A 24162-nucleotide genomic window follows, 5' to 3' on the forward strand; every position below is an offset into this window, starting at 1 on the left:
TTAAGACAAATAGAGACAGTCTCTCTCCCTTACACATAGAAATAGTCTAAAAAAAGTGTCAGTCTGTTAATGGCCACAGAGTAAGGAAGTAGTCAGCAATCAGAATAGCACTGGAATTCTACTCTCAAGGCACATAAAAATTCAGTATTATTTAATTCAAAAAATGAACACTATTACACTTTTATTTTAAAAACCTTAATATAGGCTTATTTATAGAGTAAAATAAAGGTAGGTCTACTGTAAAATATATCATTCTAACAATTCTTGTTATTTTAAATCTTACTTTAACTTTTCATATTTTAATTTGATTACAAGATTTCTGAATAATGATAAACTAAATTATAAACAACTTTTTAAAATTTGGAATATAAAAAGGATTTAAAAAAACACCATCAAAATGTCCTGAACAAGTGATACATTTACTTAGACTCACGGATAACTAATGTTAATGTTTCTATTTTTCTATTCTCTCTTATTTTTTTTTTTTAAGATTTTACTTATTTAATTGACAGAGAGACAGAGACAGTGAGAGAGAGAACACAAACCGGGGGAGTGGGAGAGAGAGAAGCAGGCTTCCTGCTGAGCAGGGAGCCCGTTGAGGGACTTGATCCCAACTGGATCCCAGGCCCCTGGAATCATGACGTGAGCCGAAGGCAGATGCTTAACGACTGAGCCACCTAGGCGCCCCTCTCTCCTCTACTTTTAAAAAGAAAAATCATTGAATGAAAATGAAGAACACTTTTCTCTATTTCTTCCTATGAAAACTACAAATCTGGATGGAACTTCTGGAATCATTCTTTCCTCGTATAATAATTTTCAGAAGATGTAAGACATAATGCTGTTAAGGACCCTTACAGTAAAAATGGGACCATACAAGCAGAGAGAGTCAATTATCATATGGTTTCACTTATTTGTGGAGCATAAGAAATAACATGGAGGACATGGGGAGATAGAGAGAAGGGAGTTGAGGGAAATTGGAGGGGGAGAAGAACCATGAGAGACTATGGACTCTGAAAAACAATCTGAGGGTTTTGAAGGGGTGTGGGGTGGAAAGTGGGGTGAGCCTTGTGGTGGGTATTATGGAGGGCACATATTGCATGGAGCACTGGGTGTGGTGCATAAACAATAAATTCCAGTACACTGAGAAGAAATTTAAAAAATTAAAAAATTTTTAACAAATGGGACCATAAAAAAATTTAGGGTACAAATTCATAACTTCTGATTTTGCTTATTTCATTAATCCAGGTATGATGGGAGGTGTTGTAGAAAAAGTATGAATTATTATGCTATCGAATCTATCAGAGCTTCACAACATAATTTCATCTACTCAAAGTGGTTGAGGTCTTGAGATCAATGAAGAGAGGTACCATTAAATTCTAGTCAAAAGTATATATATATCATTGGTGTCAAGTACATCATAGGCATTCAGTAGATATCTGCTGAATAACTGAAATAAATAATCGATGAATATTTGATAAATGAATTAAAGTAATAAATGAATTAATGCATGCATACACACATGCAATGTGACAGCATGGATGTCTCCAAAATCTCTACTATTCTCATGACTAATATAGAGCTATTTGTTCTATTTCTCTCAATTAAAGAAATTACTTAAAAATTATTTAAAGCACTCACGATTCACAGACCTGTACCCCTGGGGATAAAAATACATTATATGTTTATTAAAAAAAAAAAATTTGGAAGGGGAGGCGAACCATAAGAGACTATGGACTCTGAAAAACAACCTGAGGGTTTTGAAGGGTCAGGGCTGGGAGGTTGGGGGAACAGGTGGTGGGTAATGCGGAGGGCACGTTTTGCATGGAGCACTGGGTGTTGTGCAAAAAGAATGAATACTGTTACGCTGAAAAAATAAATAAAATGGAAAAAAAATTATTTAAAGCAATGAAAATCAAGTCAAACTACTTGTGCACTGTATTCAGGATCACGGTCAATGAAATTTTTAGAAAAGTCCTAGGAATAATGTAGAAATAATGTAAAGCCAATGTAATTTTTCTATAGCAATTGTACCATAAAATGGCTTACTGTCCTGATTGATGTACTTGCATTTTTAATAGAAACAATCATAAACATCACAGTTAATATGCTGCAGATGATATACTAGCATTTGAAGATCACAAGTTTCTAAAAACATATATAACCACTTAGATAAGAAAAGTGTAACCAAATTTATCAAATTATGAATGTGTTTAAGTTACAGATACATTTAAAACATTTTACTTCTTTATGATTCTTATTTCAGCCTAGGAAGGAATACTTTTCAGCCTAGGTAATTTCTTTAAAAATCTGTCTTTATAACCTTTTATCCTTAACTGTTTCTCAGCTGCTCTTCTGGCTTGAGACAAGAACCTGAACATCTCTCAGGGAATGAGGTTGTGTAAGACAGAGGAAAATCAATCAGGCCAGACTGTGCTTCAGAACATCGGTATAAATCAGGGGAAAAAAAGCTGAACACATCATAGGAGAATCTCAGAAAGAGGTGAAAGGAAACTGGAAGATGATCTTGTCCAGGAATTAGCAGCTGGAAGCTAGGAAGATCAATTGGCAAGGAGGAAGTAGGTAAAGAGTGTAGAGGGTCAAAACAGGAACTCATGACAATATAGAGCTGGCCGTGAACTCTGAATAAAAAACATGTTCTATATGTTCTGTTGTCCTCTAGTGGATCAGATCTTTTGAGAGTAATAAAGTGAAAATTCATATAAGGTATTAGTAATTTAATACAGGTTTTATTTTACATTTTTTGAATCTCAGTTTCCAAAAGTAACAACCACGGTCAACTCCAAGTCTGTAAAAATTTTGAACTTAAAAAAGACTCCACTGAGGGGGTTCTTGCTAGGGAGCAGGAAAAGTGTGGGGATGGAGGACACTTACTTTGCTGTCATAGAGCTTTCCATAATGTTTGAACTTCTGGCATTAAAAAGTATTAGCATTTATTAAAATTATTTTTAAAAAATCTTCTTTGTTTGGAAGACTTGGAAACCCTTCATCTCATCTGCTACACAAGGTGTGGGTCTTAAAGGGGCACATCAGTATCCCTCAGTATCAGTGTCCTACTCACTTGGGTGCTGGTGGAATGTGGAATGTCAGGCCCCATTCCAGACCTCCCTAAGTCAAAATCTGCCTTTGAACATATCCCCAGGTGATTTGTATTCACATTAAGTTTAAGAAGCACTGGTCTAATTCAACATAAATCATAACCCCCTCTAAGCTTTACATGGTTGATCAGTTTGCTACATCAGCATTGGGGTGGGGCGGGGGTCCGTACCTCTGAAGATAATCAACATTTTAGTTTATTTGTTTTTAAAGGTTTTGTTTATTTGTCAGAGAAAAATAAACTCCTCATCTCCACCCTCCAAACCCAAACTAAACCCTCCCATCGTTTTCCTTCCCTCAATTAATCTCATCCTTCCAGTTGCTCAGGACATACAACGGAATTATCCTTATCTCCTTCATCTCAAATCCCATGTGCAATCCATCTGCATGCAACTTCTCCTGGCTTTACCTCTAAAATATCTCCAGAATCTGACCACTTCTCATCACCTCCTCAGCCACTACCATCAGCCAAACCACCATCATCTCCTGCCAAGATTAGTACAACAGTCACAGACTCTTGCCCTTCCCTGCCTGCTGTGTAGTCTTCACATACTGGCCTGAATTATCTGCTTAAATATAAATCGGATCCTGCCACTCCTCCAGCTCAAACCTTGAGGGTTTCTCATCTGATGGAGAAATCAACCCTTCAAAAATTAGAAGGGTTTCATATCACATATTCAGTCAATTCAAAAAATAGAAATAATCCTTACCATGACTGCATTAGAGAGCAATATCAAACTCCCATTTGTTCTTCTGAACTGTGACTCTCTTTACTTTAAAGGCTTATTTCACCTCTTTTCAAATGTATATCTGTAGTCCCTCCTGGTATTCCCTTTACTTCTTTTTGCAGGTAGATATTCCGTAAACAACAAAACCATTATTTCAAAATACTGCATGTGTGGATTATCTTCCCCCACAACCACATCAAAAAAATAGTCAAATCTTCACAGTGGCCTAGCGGGTTCTTCCATGTCTCTTCCCCTGTGACCTACCACGCTGCCTCAGGCCTGTAATGCTTCAGCTACCACTGGCTTCTTTTGTACACTCCTGTTTTAAGATCCTTATGCCTTCTCAGTGAGCCACTCACTCTTACTAGGCCATGATGTCCCTCTCTAGCTCCCCATTTCCTATCTTCTTCCCTGCCTCCACAACTCAGAATATACTAGAACATTTAACTGTCTGTCTCCCCCATTATATCTAAGTTTCATGATAGCAGGGATTTTTCTTTGTCTTGACATACACCTAATACCTAGAAAAGTGCCTAATAAAAAATAACAAGTGCTCATTAAAAAATTAAATAACGAATAGTGAACAAATAGCCCCATTTATTCTTAAATTTTTATAACTGAAAGATCTTCAACCTGTTGAGCTGCAATTAGTGTCATTGTACTATCCACTTATTTAATGATCTTGGGTCTTAGTTTCAGGTCAAGTATTGAAAGAATAGTCCTATGTCCCCTGGTTTTCTCACCTTCAAATTTAAGATCTTTAGTTATTCCAGTCTTACTTTTGTTCCTTCAAAGGTATTTTTTTCTTTATTGGCTGCATTTAGGAATTTTCTGTTTTTTATTTTCTATATATAAATTTCTATTTCTATATAAAAATACTATTTATATATCATTTATATTTATTACCTATCTCTATCTATCATGCATACTTTTTTTTTAAGAGAGCACAAGTGGCAGGGGGCAAGAGAGGGAGCATCCCAAGCAGGCTCCATGCCCCGCACAAAGCCTGAAACAGGGCTTGATCTTATGACCCTGAAATCATGACCTGAGCCAAAATCAAGAATCAGATGCTTAACTGACTGAGCTACTCATACATATATATTTTAGTAATGAAAATATCCAACCTTATTAAAAATAAAAGCATATCCTCTCTCCCAAGTACTATCTTGGGCCTTGAAACCTGTATTGGGGGAGGTAGGTGTTGCATCCTCTCTCATTCTCCTTCAGTCCATCAGGGAGAAGTCTCTCTGTTTTTCAGTAATTTGACCATATTTTGTCTAGACATAGTTCTCCTTATACTTATTTCGTTTATGTTGGGGATCGGGTAGTGGGTTTGTTGGATCTGTTGGTTAATGACTGTTGTTAGTTTTAGAAAAGTCTCAAGCGTTATCCCTTTAAGTTATCCTTTAGTTCCATTCTTTCTTCTACTTACACATCATTAGACCATTTGACAGTGACCCACATGTTTTTCATGCTCTCTTTCTTCTTCCTTTCTTTTCTATTCCTTTCTCCTCCTCTCTGTGCTTCAGTTTGGGTAATTTTTATTTAGCTATGTCTAAGTTCACTAATCCTATCTTCTGCTTTGTCCATTTGCTGTTACAGCTATCTAACAATCCTTAACTTCAGATATTGGTATTCAGTTTTAGAATTTTAAATAGATCTCATTTCTATGAAATCTCCATCTTTTCAACATTTTTCTCTAAAATACTAATAATGGTTATTTCAAACTCCTGTGTACTAATTCCAACAGCCTCGGTCATCTGCAGGTCTTCTACTACTAACTAAATTTTCTCCTGATAATGGGTCTAAAATTTTGCTTCTTTGGTATCTTATAATTTTTCATTATATATTAGACATCATGTATAAAAAGACAAGTTAACGTTATTTTCTCCCAGAGAAGGCACACTTTTTCCTGCCAGGCAGAATGGGTAAGTGGGGGATAATTTCAATTCAATCATTAACTGAGGTAGGCTGGGGTTGGCTTGCAATGTTAGTTAAATGCAGTTCACCTCAGTTTCAAAGATCCCAAGGATAAGACTTGTCCTGTATTTGTTGAAGGCTTCTTCCAATAGAATTATGTTATTTGACAGAAATATAATGCAAACCACAACTGTGAGCCATGTATATAAATTAAAATTTCCTAGTAGTCACACTGAAAAGGCTTTTAAAAATCAGTGGAAAATAGTTGTAAAATGTATTTAACTTAATATATCAAAAATATTGTCATCATGGTATGTGCTATGGTGAGTGCTGTGAAGTGTGTAAACCTGGCGATTCACAGACCTGTACCCCTGGGGCTAATAATACATTATGTTTATAAAAAAATAAAAACATTTAAAAAATATTATTATATAAAATTGATATAAAGATTAATGAGAATAGGGAGGGCACGTACTGCATGGAGCACTGGGTGTGATGCCAAAACAATGAACACTGTTATGCTTTAAATAAACAAATAAACAAATAAAAAAGAAAAGATTAATGAGATATTTTATTTTCTTAGTTCTTCAAAATCTTGTGTATATTTTATACTTGAAGAACATCTCAGTTTTGACTAACCACATTTCAAAAGCAGAAGAGCCATACATAGTGACTACTGTATTGAATAGTGCACCTATAACATGGCTTTATCTTTTAAGGAATGTGAAACTTTGAGAAACTCAGTTTCTTCTTACCAGCCTTCTCTCCCCACGCAACACTCAAAAAAAGCACTGTGGATGACTGTGTTTGGGATTCCTCCAGATTCCAACACGTCCCTCTAGCCCATATGACCGACAAGTGTTCCTTGGTTTCCTCCCTTCCACAAGAAAATCCCTCTGGTCATAGCCAGATAAGGCAAATAATTCCAGATGTGAGGAGCATCCAGTCTCCATGCACCTACTAGGAGGGACATTTCTCTCCCAGGTATTTAATTCCTAGGGACCACTTTGTGACAACAATCTTTGATTTTTAAAAAAATCAGCTTTATTGTGATATAATTTATATACCATACAATTTATCCTTTTGAGGCGTATGGTTCAGTTTTACATATATTCTCCTGCACTCACTATACCTCACTCATTGTACAAGTACTCATTCTACAAATCATTATACATCACTACTATCTAATTCCAGACAAATATTATCACCCCAAAGAGAAATTCTATACCCATTAGTAGTCACTCTTCTCTCTTTTCTTAGCAACCACTCTTCTATTGTCCGAATGGAGTTGTCTATTCTGGTCATTTCATATAAGTGGAATCACATAATATGTGGCTTTTCTGTGTCTGGTCTCCTTCACTTTACATGTCTCCAAGGTTGATCCATGTTATAACACACATTTTATTTCTCTCTACGGCAAAAACTAATATTCTTGGATGGGTATACCACATTTTGTTTAGGCCTTCATCAGCTGACAAACCTTTGGGTGTTTCCCACTTCTGGCTATTAGGTATCCAATCCATACTGAGTTAAATTTTTGTATGGTGTAAGGTAAATGTCCATGGTCATTTGGATATCAGGTAATCTGAACACCATCTGTTGAAAAGACTATTCTTGGCTTCTTTATCAAAAACCAATGGATAGTAAATGCGATGGTTTATTTGTAGAATCTCAATTCTATTAATTGACATATACCTATCCTTATGCCAGTACTTCATTGTCTTGATTTCTATTTTTTTATCATAAGTTTTGAAATTACAATGTGTGAGCCTTCCAACTTTGTTTTTCCTTTCCAATATAGTTTTGGCTATTCTGGGTCCCTTGAATTTCCATATAAATAATTTCTATATGAATTTTAGGATCAGTCTGTCAATTTCTCAAAGAAGCTAGCTGAAATTTTGATGTGGATGATGTTGAATGCAAATTTTTTGAAGGAGTACTGCCATCTAACACTAGTAAGTCTTCAGATCTATGTACATGAAGTATAATTTCATGTGTTTAGATCTTCTTTAATTTCTTTCAACCATGTTTTATAGTTTGCAAAGTGTAAGTTTCATACTTCTTTTTGTAAATTATCCACAAGTATTAATTTTTTGATAAGATTATAAAAGGAATTATCTTAATTTGACTTTTAGATAGTTCACTGCTTAGTGTTAATGTGAGTTGATTTTTATATATTGATTTTGTATCCTGCAACCTTGCTGAACTTATTTACCCAACAGTTTTCCAGTGGATTCCTTAGGATTTTCTATATACAAGACCATGTCATCTACTCAGAGGACAGAGGAGGAAAGGAAGTATCTCAGGGGTTCACTTTATTGATGGTGATAGGCTCTTTTAATATAAAACATTTCTTTCACCAAAAGTAAAGCAGGACCCTCTTTGAGGACGACTTACTTCTGAAGTGGTAGACAAATGAAGTAGAAAAGACAAATATACCTGAAAAATTTTTCAAGTGTTAGAAAATTAAATTATTTTCACCCAGAAAGAATTCTACTGTGATCCTTTCTCTAGATCCTGAGAGAGTAAAATAGTACGAGTTGTGGTCTTCTATCATTACTTGACTAGAGACGACTATTCTTTCAGATCCTCAGTTGCCTAATGCATAAAATAAGACAGTGGGATTAGAAATTCCTAAGGTCGGGGCGCCTGGGTGGCTCAGTGGGTAAAAGCCTCTGCTTTCGGCTCAGGTCATGATCCCAGGGTCATGGGATCGAGCCCCGTGTCGGACTCTCTGCTCCGCGGAGAGCCTGCTTCCTCCTCTCTCTCCCTGCCTGCCTCTCTTGCCTACTTGTAATCTCTGTCCGTCAAATAAATAAATAAATAAAAAATCTTAAAAAAAAAAAAAAAAAGAAATTCCTAAGGTCTCCTTCAGGTCTCACCTCCCAAGATTCTACATAAGCTAGCAAAACAAACAAAAAACACAAAAAAACCCAAAAAGACAAAAACCTTATGTAAGGGATGAATATTATTAGCTACCAACAAAAATAATACAAGAAAGAGAACCTGCTATATAATTCAAAGGAAAAACCTATGAATGCAAATAAGAGAAAAATTTAAGAAAATAAAATCCCTAGGACCCCCCCTTAAAGTAAAAATTGCTGTCAATCTCTAGGTGGTTACGTGCATTACAAAAATCAGAATCCTTCCTAACAGGAACATTTATTGGAAGACAGTAGGAAACGGCACTACCTCATCTGAGAAGCAGACCAGCAGGATGAATAAGACACTCATGCATCTGTGTTTCTGTGACTTTTCTCACTTGGTATTATTCGCAACTGTACTTTTATGTCTGGCAGCAGTGCCAACTTCAATACGAATGATGTATTATTTTTATCACGTTGATTACATATGTTCACCAGTTTAGCTGTCCATAGATGCTTGGTGTGGTTTGCAAATAGACCCAGTGACAAAATCCAGAGCATGGCATTTTCACAGAAAGTGTTTACTGTGAAATTTCTCCTTAGAAGTTTGCTTTTCTCTACAGCTTTGCTCCATATGACATCCACAGTCCTACATTTCAAATAATGGCTTATAGCTAAATTAAGAAAATGCTTCAATTTGATAAAACATGACTACAGTAGGATGTGGTAGTTCTGGAGAGAACCTCATTTTCTTATGTGATTAGAGATTTGGTCAAATTTAAAGTCTACTAAACTTTTCCAAACTGCACGTCTTTAGCTTCATGGTGACTCGGTGCTTACATTCTGTTATTCATCAACACTTCACAGAAATACTTGATTTGTCTGAATGAATTTAAAAACCCACAACTGAAGGAAATCAGAAAAACCTGGTTTTAAATATCAAAAGATTCCAAATGAAAAGTATTTCTGCAGGCCACACGAAGCAAGTTTTATTGATCAGTGTACTTCTTTGCAGGATGAAATTGTTGCAAGATTGAACGTAAGAAAATAAACTTACTGGTAAATATCTTTCCTGAGGACAGATCTGCCAAGCGGATTGTCAGCTTGGGGAGCCATAGCAACAGAGCCAATCTTCAAAACCATGGTGTCTTCTTTTGCTGCCTGATTAACTGTAACAAAAGAAATTGACTCATGAAGTATACAGTGGATCTGTGTGTAACTTCATGCAAACGGAGAAATCTTTGAATAATGGAGTAGAGACCCATTAAGATAAAAACCAGTAAATGAGGACAAGGAAAAAAATTACATTAAAAATAAAAACATTTGATGCTTTTAAAAACTATTTCCTTTATATCCCATTTTCTTTCTTCTTTTTTTGAAGATTTTATTTATTTATTTGAGAGAGAGAGAGATCACAAGTAGGCAGAGAGGCAGGCAGAGAGAGAGAGAGAGGGAAGCAGGCTCCCCGCTGAGCAGAGAGCCCAATGCGGGGCTCGATCCCACAACTCTGGGATCATGACCTGAACCGAAGGGAGAGGTTTTTAACCCACTGAGCCACCCAGGCGCCCCCCCACCCCATTTTCTCTTGTACATGATTAAAATGGCAACTAAAAAAACCCAACACCAACCCAACATTAAAACATATGTTAAATACATATAAGTAGTGCTCAAGTAGTAGGTTTATCAAATTTCATAATCTTAGACTACTACATCTTTCTCCCAGGTGATTGTTAGCCCTAGGATTTTTAACACCGCACTGCTGTGTACAAATATATTACTGTCTACAAATATATTGAAGATCACCATAAAGTCAGGAATAGATTTGCAAAGCCATTTAAATTTACATGATAAGTAATAATTAAATACAATATATACACATACATGTACACACACAGTAACAGCACTTTAAGCTCTAACATGTCAGAAGACCCAAAGGAAACACAATGGGTGCAATGGTGAAGAAAGAAAAAACCAAGGGATTGTTTACTATACAAGGATATTTCAACTTGCCATTCTAGGCACTTTTTAATTTTTATAATTTCTGCTGTGAAATTGCTTGAGAAATAGTAATTTCACACCTATGTAAAAGTTCTACTTCTAATGGAATCTATCACTAAGGCAATTATTCTCAAAAACAATAAAAAATTAAAAAGATTATATATATATAATCTTTTTAAGATTATATATATATATATCCTGATCCTTTCTACTGAATAAAGCAGTATTTTACAATGTTCTTATGAAGTTCAACAATTTTTCTATAAATCACTGGCTAATCCAACATCTTTTCTAAGGACTATCTGAGATGGACAGAAGTTCTTCATGGCCCCATTAATTTATATTAAATTCTACTCCTTCTTCTCCAACAGATGATCTCACTGTACTAGCTGTTTAAATTGCTAACAATATACAACTTTCTGGGTTTTGAAGAAAACATGTATAAAACTCGTAATTTCTCTCAAGAAACTATCATCTGCCACAAATGGAACCGAAAAGGACTGGCTGCAAGATCTCAGGAATATCCTGAACAGAACATGCCTACAGAGGCATACAATCCAGATTTTGCAAACTGTGGTACCCGAAGAATGCAAAAGCTAAGAGATTATTTCCAGCTGCTTCAGCAGTTCACTCAGTATGGTCTGACTTGGATTAGTCTAAAAAAGAAAGTCAGAATTAAGAAAATCAGAAAAAGTTAGAAGGAAGATATTCAGTGAGGAAAAGAAGGAACCAGAAGAAGATGAAGAAGATGTAAAGGGAGTGGCAAAACAGCCGGGAGGTGGGGGTCAGAAGGACAGATAAAGGGGAAGAGAGAGATGAGCTATCATAATAAATATTAGCATGCAGATGCTATAATAAAGATTGTACTTTTAAATGTCCACAGCAAAAAAGATCAAATAGAAAACTACTTCTCATACAGCTGTACTATTTTCAAATGACTAGAGGTCTGGCTTGATTATAGGTCCTTAAACTATGAACAGTGTTTACATTTCACAGATCTTGCATTTTATGCCAAGCTTATCAAATAGTTCCATGTGGGTAAAACCTCTGATTAAGCAGCAGGCATCAATTAAATCAATAAATAGTAAGCCTGGAGAATAGACCATACCACAAAAGTGCAATTAGTGTACTTGCTAACTGTTCTCCCAGCCTGCAGATACTACCCACCATATGAAGTCTGAAATGTAATAGAAACACTGTAGTAAACGAGGTACATATGGAAGAAAAATGACGTACTTGGTGTTACATACAAAGCCAGATCCAAGATCAGAATTCTGTTTCTGTTGGAGCCAAAAGTGTTCTCACTAGATTATACTGACTATAAAGTTATAATAATAAAAAAGTACTTAATGCAGATCATTCACAAAGTAAATAAAAATAATCTTTTTATAGAGAGTAGCTTATCAAAATCTACCTCTGAGATATAAGAAAAATAACAAAAATAAGTATTTATCAAAAATGTATTTATTCAGTTCTTTAGTTACTTTATAATTGGAAAAAAATAAGCTTCCCCTTTTTTGGTTTATTTCACCTGCATTCAATAGCTGGACCATATGAGGAAATGTTCCCTCTAGATGCATTTTCAACATGAAAATGAATGCCTTCCTTCTTTGCTTGAACTGTATTTTTAAAAATTTAGGCTCATGCGGAACTACTTACTCTGGAAGACTCATACTAGATCCAAAAAACAGTCCTCTATTCTGAAATAAATAGCTTAAACTGGAAGTCAAACACCTGTAGATTCAGGATCCTGATAATGATTGCACATAATACAAGCAATATTCAAGTTGAAAACCAGACTTTCAATATCATTTGTTTATATAAAATGTTAGAACGTTAAATATATTTTTATTAACTGATTTTACACATGAACTATTAAAAACTTTCACATTTAATGTAATGTGAAATATAAGTTTGAAAGATTTTATCTTTTCTTGGGGCAAGAGAGTGTGTATTGAAAATGAAAATGTTATGAACAACCCTGAAGTTATGAGCTTAAGTAACCAAGAGCTTAAATAAAGAGCTGAATTTTCCGGCAACTGTCAGGTAACATAAGACTGTTGCTTATAAATAAGTTTTCTTAAACCCAACAAGAAATAAAAGTGTTTTGGAGACCTCGGCTTCCTTTTAAGATTCTCAGTATAAACTCAGCACAGTAAAACATGTAAAGTCTCAAGAGTGTTTGAACTTGCCACTGTGCAATGTTATAGTTTTATAAAGTCATAACTGTAGTGACAACCCTACACAAAGTTATCAACAAAAGGTTTTAGTAGTTACTGCCATATTTGCAGTTGAAGACAAAAAGAAGGTTCAAAAAAACCTCGTGACTATTATTTTACTAGTGGGAAATATAGTTGTATCTATTTTGCCAATTAACTCTGATCTATAGAACAAATTGCTTGGAGATACTGCTTATAGTATAGTTTCTGCTGAGAAGTACAGATAACAGCATTATTTAGTTATGCTATCACACTCAATAAAACACGATTTATATATATATTTTCATCTGATACAAATGTAACTCAAGCAAACTTTTTAACACCTTTCTGGAGTAAAATGCATACTACCCTCTTGAGTCTTACTAGATCTTGTCATGTAAGTAATTTATTTCTAATGGAATTGCTGTTTCAATCATGTTTTCCTTAGTCACATTATATCTTCTAAAATGTATTGAATGAAAACATTCAATCTCCCAAATAAAATATATATTTAAAAATTTGTCTATACTTTAAAGTGACTTAAAACGATGAATTTTACATTATATGCATTTTACTCATTGAAAAATTTTTCATGGGTGAATTATCACTTGAATTAAGAGTAGCAACAATGAAAGGTAAAGTGTCAAAAAAATCTAATAGAATGTGACAAAATCTTTGCACTTTTGGCATGCATTTTTATAACTGTTTTATAGACAGGAATGCATTCTGGAAATTCATTACTTCTCAGAGATAGTATAGGTAGAGATATAAGTACAGCTGACCCTTGAACAACATGGGTTTGAGCCGTGTGGGCCCAATTCTATGTAGATTTAAAAAAAAATAAATATACTGGAAACAATTTAGAGATACGCAACAATTTGAAACGAAGACAAATTGTGGAGCCTAGAAATACTGAAACAACGAAGGAAAAGTTAGGTATTATTTTAAGAATACTGCATGTAATACAAAATATGTGTTAAATGTTTATGTTATTGGTAAGACTTCCCATCTAAGCAACTAGTAGTTAAGTTTTTGGGGAGTCAAAAGTTATACATGGATTTTCAACTGCAGGAGTGGGAGGGTTAGTGCCCCTAACCTTTGCATTATTCAAGGGTCAACTATAAAGATGTAAGTAAAGATACATACATGTAGATACAGATATAGATATATACATAGACACACACAGAGGCAGAGGGCAAAAAAAAAAAAAAAATGTATGCAACATAGTGTAGGCCAGACAAAAGACTTAATACACAAAGAGTTCTTATTATGTGATAAGGAAAAGATGAGCAACAACTTAGAAAAACAGTGCGCTTTTCATGAATGAGCCTGACAAAACCCCGGAAAACTCTGTTAAGATGAGCGGAAGGAAACAGAAAACTGGTACAGCTATTTAGAAGGGCAATTTGACATTTGACAGCTCCTAAACATTTTAAAGGTACATGCCCTTTGATCTAGTAATCCTTTTGCTAGCAATTTATTTATATACATTCTCACCCAAGTCATGAAAAAATGCCTCTAAAAAGGTGTTTATTGCAAAAAGTTTATATAAGCAAAAGATTAAAATTAACCACAAGTTCACAGAGAAACACAGCAGACTGTATTTTTCAAAATGGCCATAACAATATGCACCCCTTTCTGTATGCTCTTCTTCAAGGTTACCTGCTTAGGAAGTACTTAGGCATCTGAATTTTGAAATCATACCTTAAAATTCCACCACAACCACCACGACCAAAAAAAAAAAAAGAGAGAGAGAGAGAAGTAACTTTAAAAAATAAGATAGCAGGGGTGCCTGGGTGGCTCAGTGGGTTAAAGCCTCTGCCTTTGGCTCAGGTCATGATCCTGGGGTCCTGGGATCGAGCCCCACATCAGGCTCCCTGCTCAGTGGGGAGCCTGCTTCCCTCTCTCTCTCTGCCTGCCTCTCTGCCTACTTGTGATTTCTGACTGTCAAATAAATAAATAAAGTCTTAAAAAAAATAAGATAGCAGAAGTCTGGAAATATTTTTGCAATTACAATCAATTGGGGACTTTTCTAGTTACAGCAGCTGAATGGGAAATTTAAAACTTATAATTTAACACAGTAAGCCAAAAAAAAAAAAACAACAACAAACAAGACAAAAATGCAAAAGAAATCAAGAAATAAAGCAGTTTTCCCTCCATTTTCTCAAAGAGCCAGGTTTTTAATTCCTTCTGACATGTACACAAATTACTGAAGCAGAGAACCTGTCCCAATAAACCACTGCTGCATAGGACAGAAAAATGAAGTTAGAGTTCACTACTGAACTTCTGACCTCTGTCTCATTGTGGAGGTGCTCGGGGGGCTCAGTGTACCCATGCTCCCATCCTTACTAAGAGTGAGCCCTCTTATTGGCTGAACTATGCCTGCACATTAGTGTTGTCAGAAAATGCCACAAATTCTGTCCTCATCAAAAAGGTGTCCTAATATACTGCAGGTTCCTCAAAAACAAAGAATTCTAATACAGAATTACCGTATGATCCAGCAATTCCATTCCTAGGTACATATCCAAAAGAAGTGAAAATGGGCTCCAAAAGACACCTGTATGCCAGTGTTCATAGTCAACTCAAAGCTGGAAACAACACAAGTGTCTGAGAGATGTAAGTTAACAAAATGTGGGAAATCCTTAAAGTGAGATATTATCTAACCATAAAGATAAAGTTGATACCATGCTACAATATGAATGGAGCTTAAAAACATCATGCTAAGTGAAATAAGCCAAATATTTATGATTCCACTTACAAGAAATATCCAGAACAGGCAAATTCATAGAGACAGAAAGTAAATTAGAGGTTATCAAGGCCTGGAAGAGTTATTGCTTAATGGGAACAGAGTTTATTTGTGATGATGAAAACATCTGGAAATAAATAGTGATTATAGTTGTAAAACACTGTCAATGTAATTTATTCCACTAATGTACTCCTGAATAATTACAAATGGAAAAAATTTTGTTACGTGTATTTTACCCCAAAAAAAAATATGAAAAAGGAAAGACTTCTAATTCAATGATCAAGACAATTTATATTTTACAGGTAACATCTGTCTTAAGAAGAAACATTTAACATTATAAATAAGATCCACCTAGTAATGACCACCTAAGGGCTATGACACTGATACGGATGGTGAAAATTAGTTTGTCAGGTAAATTTCTCTCACATGTATTGTTACAAAAATTTTATTCAAAGAGCCCTGGAATGGACATCTAAACTGAAATGAAAGAACAATTTACTGTGAAAATGTCCCCTGTATTAACAAGTACCAGTCAAAGACATCCCAAATCATTCATTACATCAAACAGATAATATTTCACAATGAATAAACAAAAGCTGAATGCAGATCAAATGCACACAGTGAGAAACAGCTATGTCTGATTCTGGAAGATATACCAGTATAAACATTCTTGAACATCTAATTAAAAAGTCTTAGCCAGACTGGCATGTCTTGAAAAAACAACATACTGATACTGCTTTATATTCTAGGCCCAATTTCAAAACTTAAGTGGGAGATGAAGCATATACATTATGTTTTTTTTTCTTGTTACTTGTATTTGTGATCACTACTGATATTTCAGATGTGAAATTAAATGTGTAAAACCTTATATTAGAATAGCATTAGGGACACTAGAGGAAAAAGGATTCAACTTAGGATTAGTTTACATGCAATTACTATTTAGAGACCAGTTCAGTCCCATAATTTGAAGGTCATCTGTAATTCCTAAACACTTCTATATCAGTACTAAAGCATCATGAAGTCAGATAGGTTGCTTTGCTTCCTGATTTGTCTGCACGACCTTTCCCAATTTTTTCATACAGTCCTCTTTCTGTATTTCTCTCCACCTCATCCTAACTTTTCATCTCCTATAAAACTATTTTTCTTAGGGCTCAATGAAGTTTTGGCCTTGCCAACTGTTTACATTCAAATGAGAATAATCAGAAAATTATGAATACATAAAATATACACTACAAAGAATTTTCAGGAAATCACAAAAGCTTACTAACATACCTTATTTTAAGTGAAATTACAGAAACCCACTCTGGTTAGGAAAATAAATGCTTTCATACTAACCAGAGAGATATATCAGTAGAAAACAATATCATTAATTGTTAAAAAAAATTTAGAACTTTTTTATAATATAGATATGACTTCATTCTTATTTTTATCTAGATTCAAATTTTCTGCCATCTTATTTTGATGGAAAAAGTTATAGATACTGTAATACAGTGATATTTTTGAAATGTGATGGACTACTTCAAACTTTTACCAAAATAATCATGTTTCCTCTAATAACAAAGCCAAACTACTTCTGCTTCCAGGGTTTTCCCCCTACTCTCAGCTAAAAAGGTCAAAAGATGGTTTGAAAATCTCCATGACCTTTTATGTCTGTTCTCTTGGGTGGTTATGAGAAAGTGGCTCAGTTGATTAAGCATCTGCCTCTCGGTTTCAGCTCAGGTCATGCATGATCTCAGGGTCCTGGAATGGAGTCCTGAGTCAGGCTCCGAGCTCAGTGGAGAGACTGGCTTGAGATTCTCTCTCTCTCTCCTCCCTCTGCAGGTGCATTCTCTTTCTCTCAAATAAATAAATCTTTTAAAAAAAACAGGTTTTTTAAGCCTATGCAATTTTAATATAAATTTAGATAGCAATGTCGGGTAACAATCTAAACATTCATTAAATACTCACATAATAAAGGATAACAATAAGGAAAAAGCATAAAGGTCAGTGTCTCTGCAGTAAATATGGAGCTTTTCTGGTTTGCTGCTTCCTCTCAAATCACTTGTAATCGCTCAGTGAAGACTAACTTAATTCTTTACCATTCATGTGTTTCTACAAACTATCTGAATAAATGAAAACAACTAGGCAGTTGCTCTCAGAATACAGCAACACAGAGAGTACTAATTCATCTCAAAGTAATCAACTTTATGATAGTTCTTATCAAAAATCAGAAGGAAAAGTATAGGAACTCGTTTGTATTAAAAAAATCCATTAGGTATAATATGCTGAATTTATCTCTAGACATCTTTGTAATTAAGAACTATAAAGTTCTACAAATAATTTTTTATTTATAGATAATGTTTTTTAAAAAGGACCATTATTTTGATCAAAACTTAATTATCAAAAAAAACCCCTTAATTATCAAAAATCATGTTAGGCAGAATAATCTTCCCTATGTTTTTGGGAGACAGAATAAGAGACAGACTAGACTCCCAAGAAGAAAGAGAATGGAACTAGGTGCTTTTCTTTTTTATTTACCATCACTGATCATTCAAGCTCTTCCTCCTCCACATCATAGCTAAAAGGAAAAAAGCTCTACTGTTCTCATGTGGCAGAAACTATTATTTATCCCTCTCAAACCATTCTCTCTTCTTTCTCAAATTCATAGGGCCTTAATCTATGAGCAAGGTGTTATACTGCCGAGGGAAACACCGTTTCTCAGGCTCTCTCACAGTAGGGTACAGCCATATAACTAAGTTTTGGCCAGTGAAGTACAAGCAGTAGTGAAATGAGGGACTTGCAAATATTCTACCTTGAAAGCGAGGGCACACCTCCTCCTGATTCAGTTCTCATTTACTGAGAGCTTACTAAACAAGTGGTACTATTCACAAAGTCTCCATGTAGTCATCATTGGAAAGTAAGCTATCAGGAAGACCTACTATCAAGGTAAATACCACTATTACCATTTTGTACGTAGTAACTCAGATTAACTTGCTCAAGATTTTATACTTCATAATTAGTAAAGCTGAGATTTGAACTCAGGTCTCTGTAACTCCAAAGTTCATACCATGTGAATCACTACACTCTAATTTCACTAAAAATGTCCTTAAAGTTCTTCACTGTTTCATAGCATGGGGGAAACTAAAAATTTAAAAGTTACTCTCATGGGTGGAAGCAGGAGGATTATAAATTCACTTCATCTTAAAACCTAAAATAATCTGTACCTAGAAGCCTGGAAGAAGCCACAGGAGCCTTGGAGAGTTGGCTATTTTTTTTTTTAAACCAATTTCTAGTTACCTTAGGTATACAGAACCTAACATTTGAGTTTAATAAAACGACAATAAGCATAAGCTTTGCTACCAAAAGCCCTGATGAAAAAAAAATCCATTTCTTATTCTAGTAACTAATTGAGTCAGAAACATACCCATTATTCTGAAATAACTCCTAAAGATTTAGCTGTAGAATGATTATAACATAATTATTTTCTAAAACACACTGAAGTGCAAAATACAACCCCCAATCATATTAAAAAATGGAAACCTAACCCCCTACATGGAAGTTTTGTAAAATCAGACCCAAAAAAATCTGAAAGACAATACCTTCAATACTTGGCTGCATTTCTTCTGTTTTTGGAACAAAAATTCTGATTACGCTTGTGTTGATATAAATCAAAGGTAAACTGCGTGAAGTCAACGTATGGCTCCTCATGGGCTGACCAGGAGATTTTCTTTTCTCTTTTTGGGTCCTTGGTAGTTTTGCTTGAAATATACTTGCAATGGCATTAAGCAAAGGAAAGCAAAGGACAATATCAAAAGCTTGTGCTGAAAGAAGAATTTCATGAAGAAAATGGGGGGAACCATCCGTTAAACCTTCAGATAACTTATGAAAACTTCTTCGCTCATTTCTTGATATTAACTTGTGGCGGACATTTTTTGTTACAGCTTTTGTATATGTCAAAGAGAGAAATCCATGCTGCTGATGAGAGCCATCTAGAAGTTTTGCTGTTGTCTGTTCCAGAAAAAGGAAATCATAATACACACTTCATTAAAAAGAAAAAAAACTTTTTGAAAGCAGAAAATGATCTCAGTTGGTATTATAACCTTTTATTATGTCTACATCCGTTGATGAGCATATTACTGATCAATTCCACAGATGGGCAAAACCGTCTAACAATCAGAATGACTCAACTGAAAATTAAGAATCCTGAGTTCTAGTTCTAGATCTTGAGAGGCAATTAAACTTTGTTGTTTCTGTGTCTATGATTCTACATTTTCCATAACTTTCACAATTTGGAACAAGTCATCTCTGGATTTTACCTTTTTGTTCTTGATAATTCTTCACTGACAGTACCAATTTGGTGTTGTAACATGGGTCAGAGAGAGGTTGTTTACGCAGATGAAACTGAAATAACCATGTTACATATTTCCACTTGCAATCAACAACCTGAATAAAAAAGATGACTGACTTCCCTTGACCTAACATTTATGAGAACAGTTTTTCCTTAGATAATCTGGCTAATTTATATGATGACCAAGCCCATAAAAAGAACCTCACTGGGGGTGCCTGGGTGGCTCAGTGGGTTAAAGCCTCTGCATTCGGCTCAGGTCATGATCCCAGGGTCCTGGGATAGAGCCCCGCATCGGGCCCTCTGCTCAGCAGGGGGCCTGCTTCCTTCTCTCTCTCTGCCTGCCTCTCTGCCTACTTGTGATCTCTATCTGTCAAATAAAAAAAATCTTAAAAAAAAAAAAAAGAACCTCACTGAAACCAGGCTTTGATAACTAAAACAACCACTTAATGCATGTTTACTGGAAATAGTAACGTAACACAAAAGTAAAACATCTGTCTTTTAGAACCTGCTTATTTTCACTGGCTATCATGCTATTTATAAAACGTAACTACCAACTCTCTTACAACTCAAACTCATATTCCTTGGGTTTAATGCTATATTAATATGCATACAACATTTGAGTAAAAATTTTATCATCATAACATCAATATTTCTGAACAAACTTGTCCAATTAACTTATATTCAAATTACACACTCTAAACAAATTATAGTAAAAGAGCATATTTTTAAGAGTGAAGTAAAATGCATACTTTGAATTTGTCAAAATATGAAAAGGACAGCTCTTGAAAGTTTTCCTGAACCATGAAATACACATAAAATCCCTTTTTGTAAATTACTCAGCATAAAATTACAGTTAAGCTGTTATACTCCACATTTCCAACCTCTCTTCCCTGGGCCTAAAAACAAAGTTTTTAGGTTATTAGGGTCCAATGTGTGATATCAAGAGAGGAAGTAAACTGAGAAAGAAGAACAAACAGGAAAAGAGTGAGAGCGGCAAAGCAGCAGTGCATCCAGGCCTATGTTATGCCAGTACTCGTGAAGCTCTTTGGCTTCCATTTCCTTCCTCTCATGTGGCTGCCTGTCATCCAGTGACAAAGCAAGAGGGAAAATAGAATACAATGCAGCTGTTACTGTTAATTTTGCTTTTAATCTGGACTTCAGAATGAAGAAAGGTGAGATTCAATTTACCTTCATATATGTTATTTTTTAACCTAATTTTTTGACCATTAAAAATAACTTGGGATGGGGCACCTGGTGGCTCAGGGGGTTAAAGCCTCTGCCTTCGGCTGAGGTCATGATCCCAGGGTCCTGGGATGGAGCCCCCCATTGGGCTCTCTGCTCAGCAGGGAGCCTGCTTCCTCCTCTCTCTCTCTCTGCCTGCCTCTCTGCCTACTTGTGATCTCTCTCTGTGTGTCAAATAAATAAATAAAATCTTTGAAAAAAAAAAAAAAAACTTGGGAAGTAGGCATTGAATGGATGTACAAAATAATAATATTTCATATAACCGTCCTGCCCTCAGAACATTTCTTTAATCGTTCCCAACCTCCTTGTTACCTCTCTGATTTCTCTTTCCTTTTGCTTTCTACATTCAAAAGGAAATACGGCAAAACAGGAAAAAGTGCCACCAGTCTTACCACCATCTTGCTGGACAGCAGGAAACATGGGATGGAGAAGGGTGGCTGGGGTATGGCCACACAGCAACATGGTCTTAGGGTCTCTAAACTGGACTCTGCGGGGCGGAGGCTACACGAAGCTGCCATCAACCACTCATCTACATAACCTAGCTCAAATAATCCTCACAACAGCAACACATGAATGCTGGAAAATGCATAAAAGGTGTTTCACTGTATAAATGCTTTGATTTGGAAAATATATTTTAAACATATTGAATGTAGGTACTCTTGAAAGGTAAACTCCCATGAGAGGAAGTTTGTTGAACTACTGCATTCTTAATTCCCTTAATGTAAGAGGGGGAAAAAAAAAAAGAATCAATGAATACTAGCTGGAGTTGAGATAATGTAAATATTACCTTTTATACAGTAATAATATCTTATACTCTTTAAGATGAAAGGTTAGAAAATAATTAAAGAAATATTAGTAAAATTTTTAAAACCTTAGAAAAATTGATAAAGAAAAATTTTAAAGGGCATTAATAAGTGGGGTTTTTCATAAATATACATTAAAGTTATTCAAAATGTAAAAAAAATTAAGAATGTTTCTCACAGACACTAATAACAATCGAAGAGATAAAAATAAATCTGAACAGAACTTTTGTTGATAGAAAAGCCACATTTAAGACATCTTTCTCCAGACCAAAAATCCATAAAAACATAAAAAAAATCAAATCACAAACTAGCATTTGCTATGCAAATACAATATTAAACATTAAATCCAGGAACATAATTAGTTAAAATATTTGGCTAATTTTTATCATTTTTTAAAAAGATACAGGTCTTAAATTCCTTTTGAGCTACCAAAAAAAAAAAAAAAAAGAGGAAATAGTTCCCATATGCTGAGAAAATATCTAATAATGTTTGCAGGGATTTAATAAATTCTTAAGAGAATTGCTATTACCACTGTGATAATCTGGTCTTAATATTTTAAAATTACACACATTTGTATTGACTTTAAGAATGTCACTTAAAAGAACTAGCTAAATAACATATCCAGATATATTGTACCACTAGAAAAAACAGGGTTTTAAACATCTAAAAGCCACTGGTGTGCAGTCTAGTACTCATCTTCCAGACAGTCAATGATGAGCATACAGCCTTGTCCAGTTTCAAGAGGTCACCAAGTAAGGTACTTTGAATTAGTTGCAAGAAGGAAATGGCATAATTGAAAGGTGGAAAAAAAGCAAGCTAAGTAAGAATCAAAGTTTGGTCAACTCTTGATCATTCAAAACATGCACAATTTAAAAAACATTATACTTAATGTCCTACACTCTGGTTTTCTTATGCTCATGGTAAAATTGGGTTGTAATCACAAAACCAGAGTGAAAAACAGGATATGCAAGTAACCCAGAAACAAATTAGATCGTAGTGGAAAACCAGTGTATGATTCAAAAGTGCAGTAGAGTTCACTGACAAAGTGGATCATACAGAGGAAGATGAAAATCAAGAGTTGACTCTATGGATAGTTCAATTCCTTCTCTGGATTCCTGTTAGTGGGAGTTCTGTAGCATAATTTTAAAATGATTTCTTACAGAAGGAAAGAAGCCAGAGCAATTACTGAAAGGGTCCTGCTTGCTGATGGGTCGAACCAACAAGGTGCGTCTGTTCAGCTTGTCAGTACAGGAAAGGAAGACACCTCCACATTGCCCCAGAGACCAACACTCTTTCCCAAGGCTTGAGGTGATGGACAGGAGCAAAGAAGGTGAAAAGACAAAAAGCAATAAAAGCCATAAGCAAAAAAATCTAGATACTTTAAATTTTGCCCAAGTTTGCATAGGTTTAGGTTTGAGCCACTGCTAGGTATGGCCTCTGTCTGGACCATCTTCTGCAAAAGCATTGTTAATGGAAAATAATTACTTTTAGTGTAAAATTACTACTTTTATATGATAAAGGACAATCCAACAAGAACTCATTTGTGAATAAGAGGAACTTCTAAAAAGTCAACATAACACATTAATGATAAAGTATTTTAATAAAAGCAATCCTACCTTTGCTGTTTGAAAAATTTTCTTAATACCTGTAACAGGAAAATGGTTACAAAACACAAACAGCTTAAAGGAACAATTTTATTTTATAATGTACTTTTGGAAGAACAGGTCAAAAAGAATTTATTTTGAGCTCTAATTCTTATAACCATTAGTCCTATTGCATGAAAGAACAAAGATAAACAGTTTACAATATATTTTTTAAAAATCATAATTACTAAATGAGTCTCACCACAGGTTTTTCTTTGCACTGTAGAAATACTCCTTCAAAATGTCCTGACTGCCAACCTTCCCCTGGCCTGGAAAACATAAGTTCACCTTTTCTGTTCTCTTCAATTTTTCCGAGTTAAAAAATTAAGCATATATAACTATTTCAAATAGTTATTATGTAAACAGCACTACACTGAACTAAAACACAGATCTGACAATGCAATCAAGAACAACTTATATTAGCACCACATGCTGGTCGTTTTGCATGGAAGCATTTGTCTTAATGGTAAAACTGTATACTTACTGATTGATTATTTATTTCTATCTCATCCATGAAACTATCAGGCCCATAAGGGCACGACTGATGTCTATTTTTCTCAAACATTGTATCCTCAGTGC

General features: G+C 34.9%; 1 protein-coding gene across 2 annotated transcripts in view; it reads right to left on the reverse strand.

Moving 5' to 3' along the window:
- VPS13B (vacuolar protein sorting 13 homolog B) overlaps positions 1–24162 on the reverse strand; it is an 811037-nt gene that overhangs the window by 316880 nt on the left and 469995 nt on the right. Inside the window, exons 28-30 of one of the 2 annotated variants that reach the window (XM_045996973.1) lie at positions 23786–23852; positions 19147–19555; positions 9684–9795 (exon numbers count right to left, since the gene is read on the reverse strand). In XM_045996973.1, the coding sequence (XP_045852929.1) occupies positions 9684–9795; positions 19147–19555; positions 23786–23852 (588 nt within the window). Of the gene's footprint in view, positions 1–9683; positions 9796–19146; positions 19556–23785; positions 23853–24162 lie in introns of those variants that run through there. The other variant, XM_045996994.1, reaches the window with a different exon arrangement.

Source organism: Meles meles, chromosome 1 (genome assembly GCF_922984935.1).
Source record: "Meles meles chromosome 1, mMelMel3.1 paternal haplotype, whole genome shotgun sequence".
Taxonomy (NCBI): Eukaryota; Metazoa; Chordata; class Mammalia; order Carnivora; family Mustelidae; genus Meles; species Meles meles.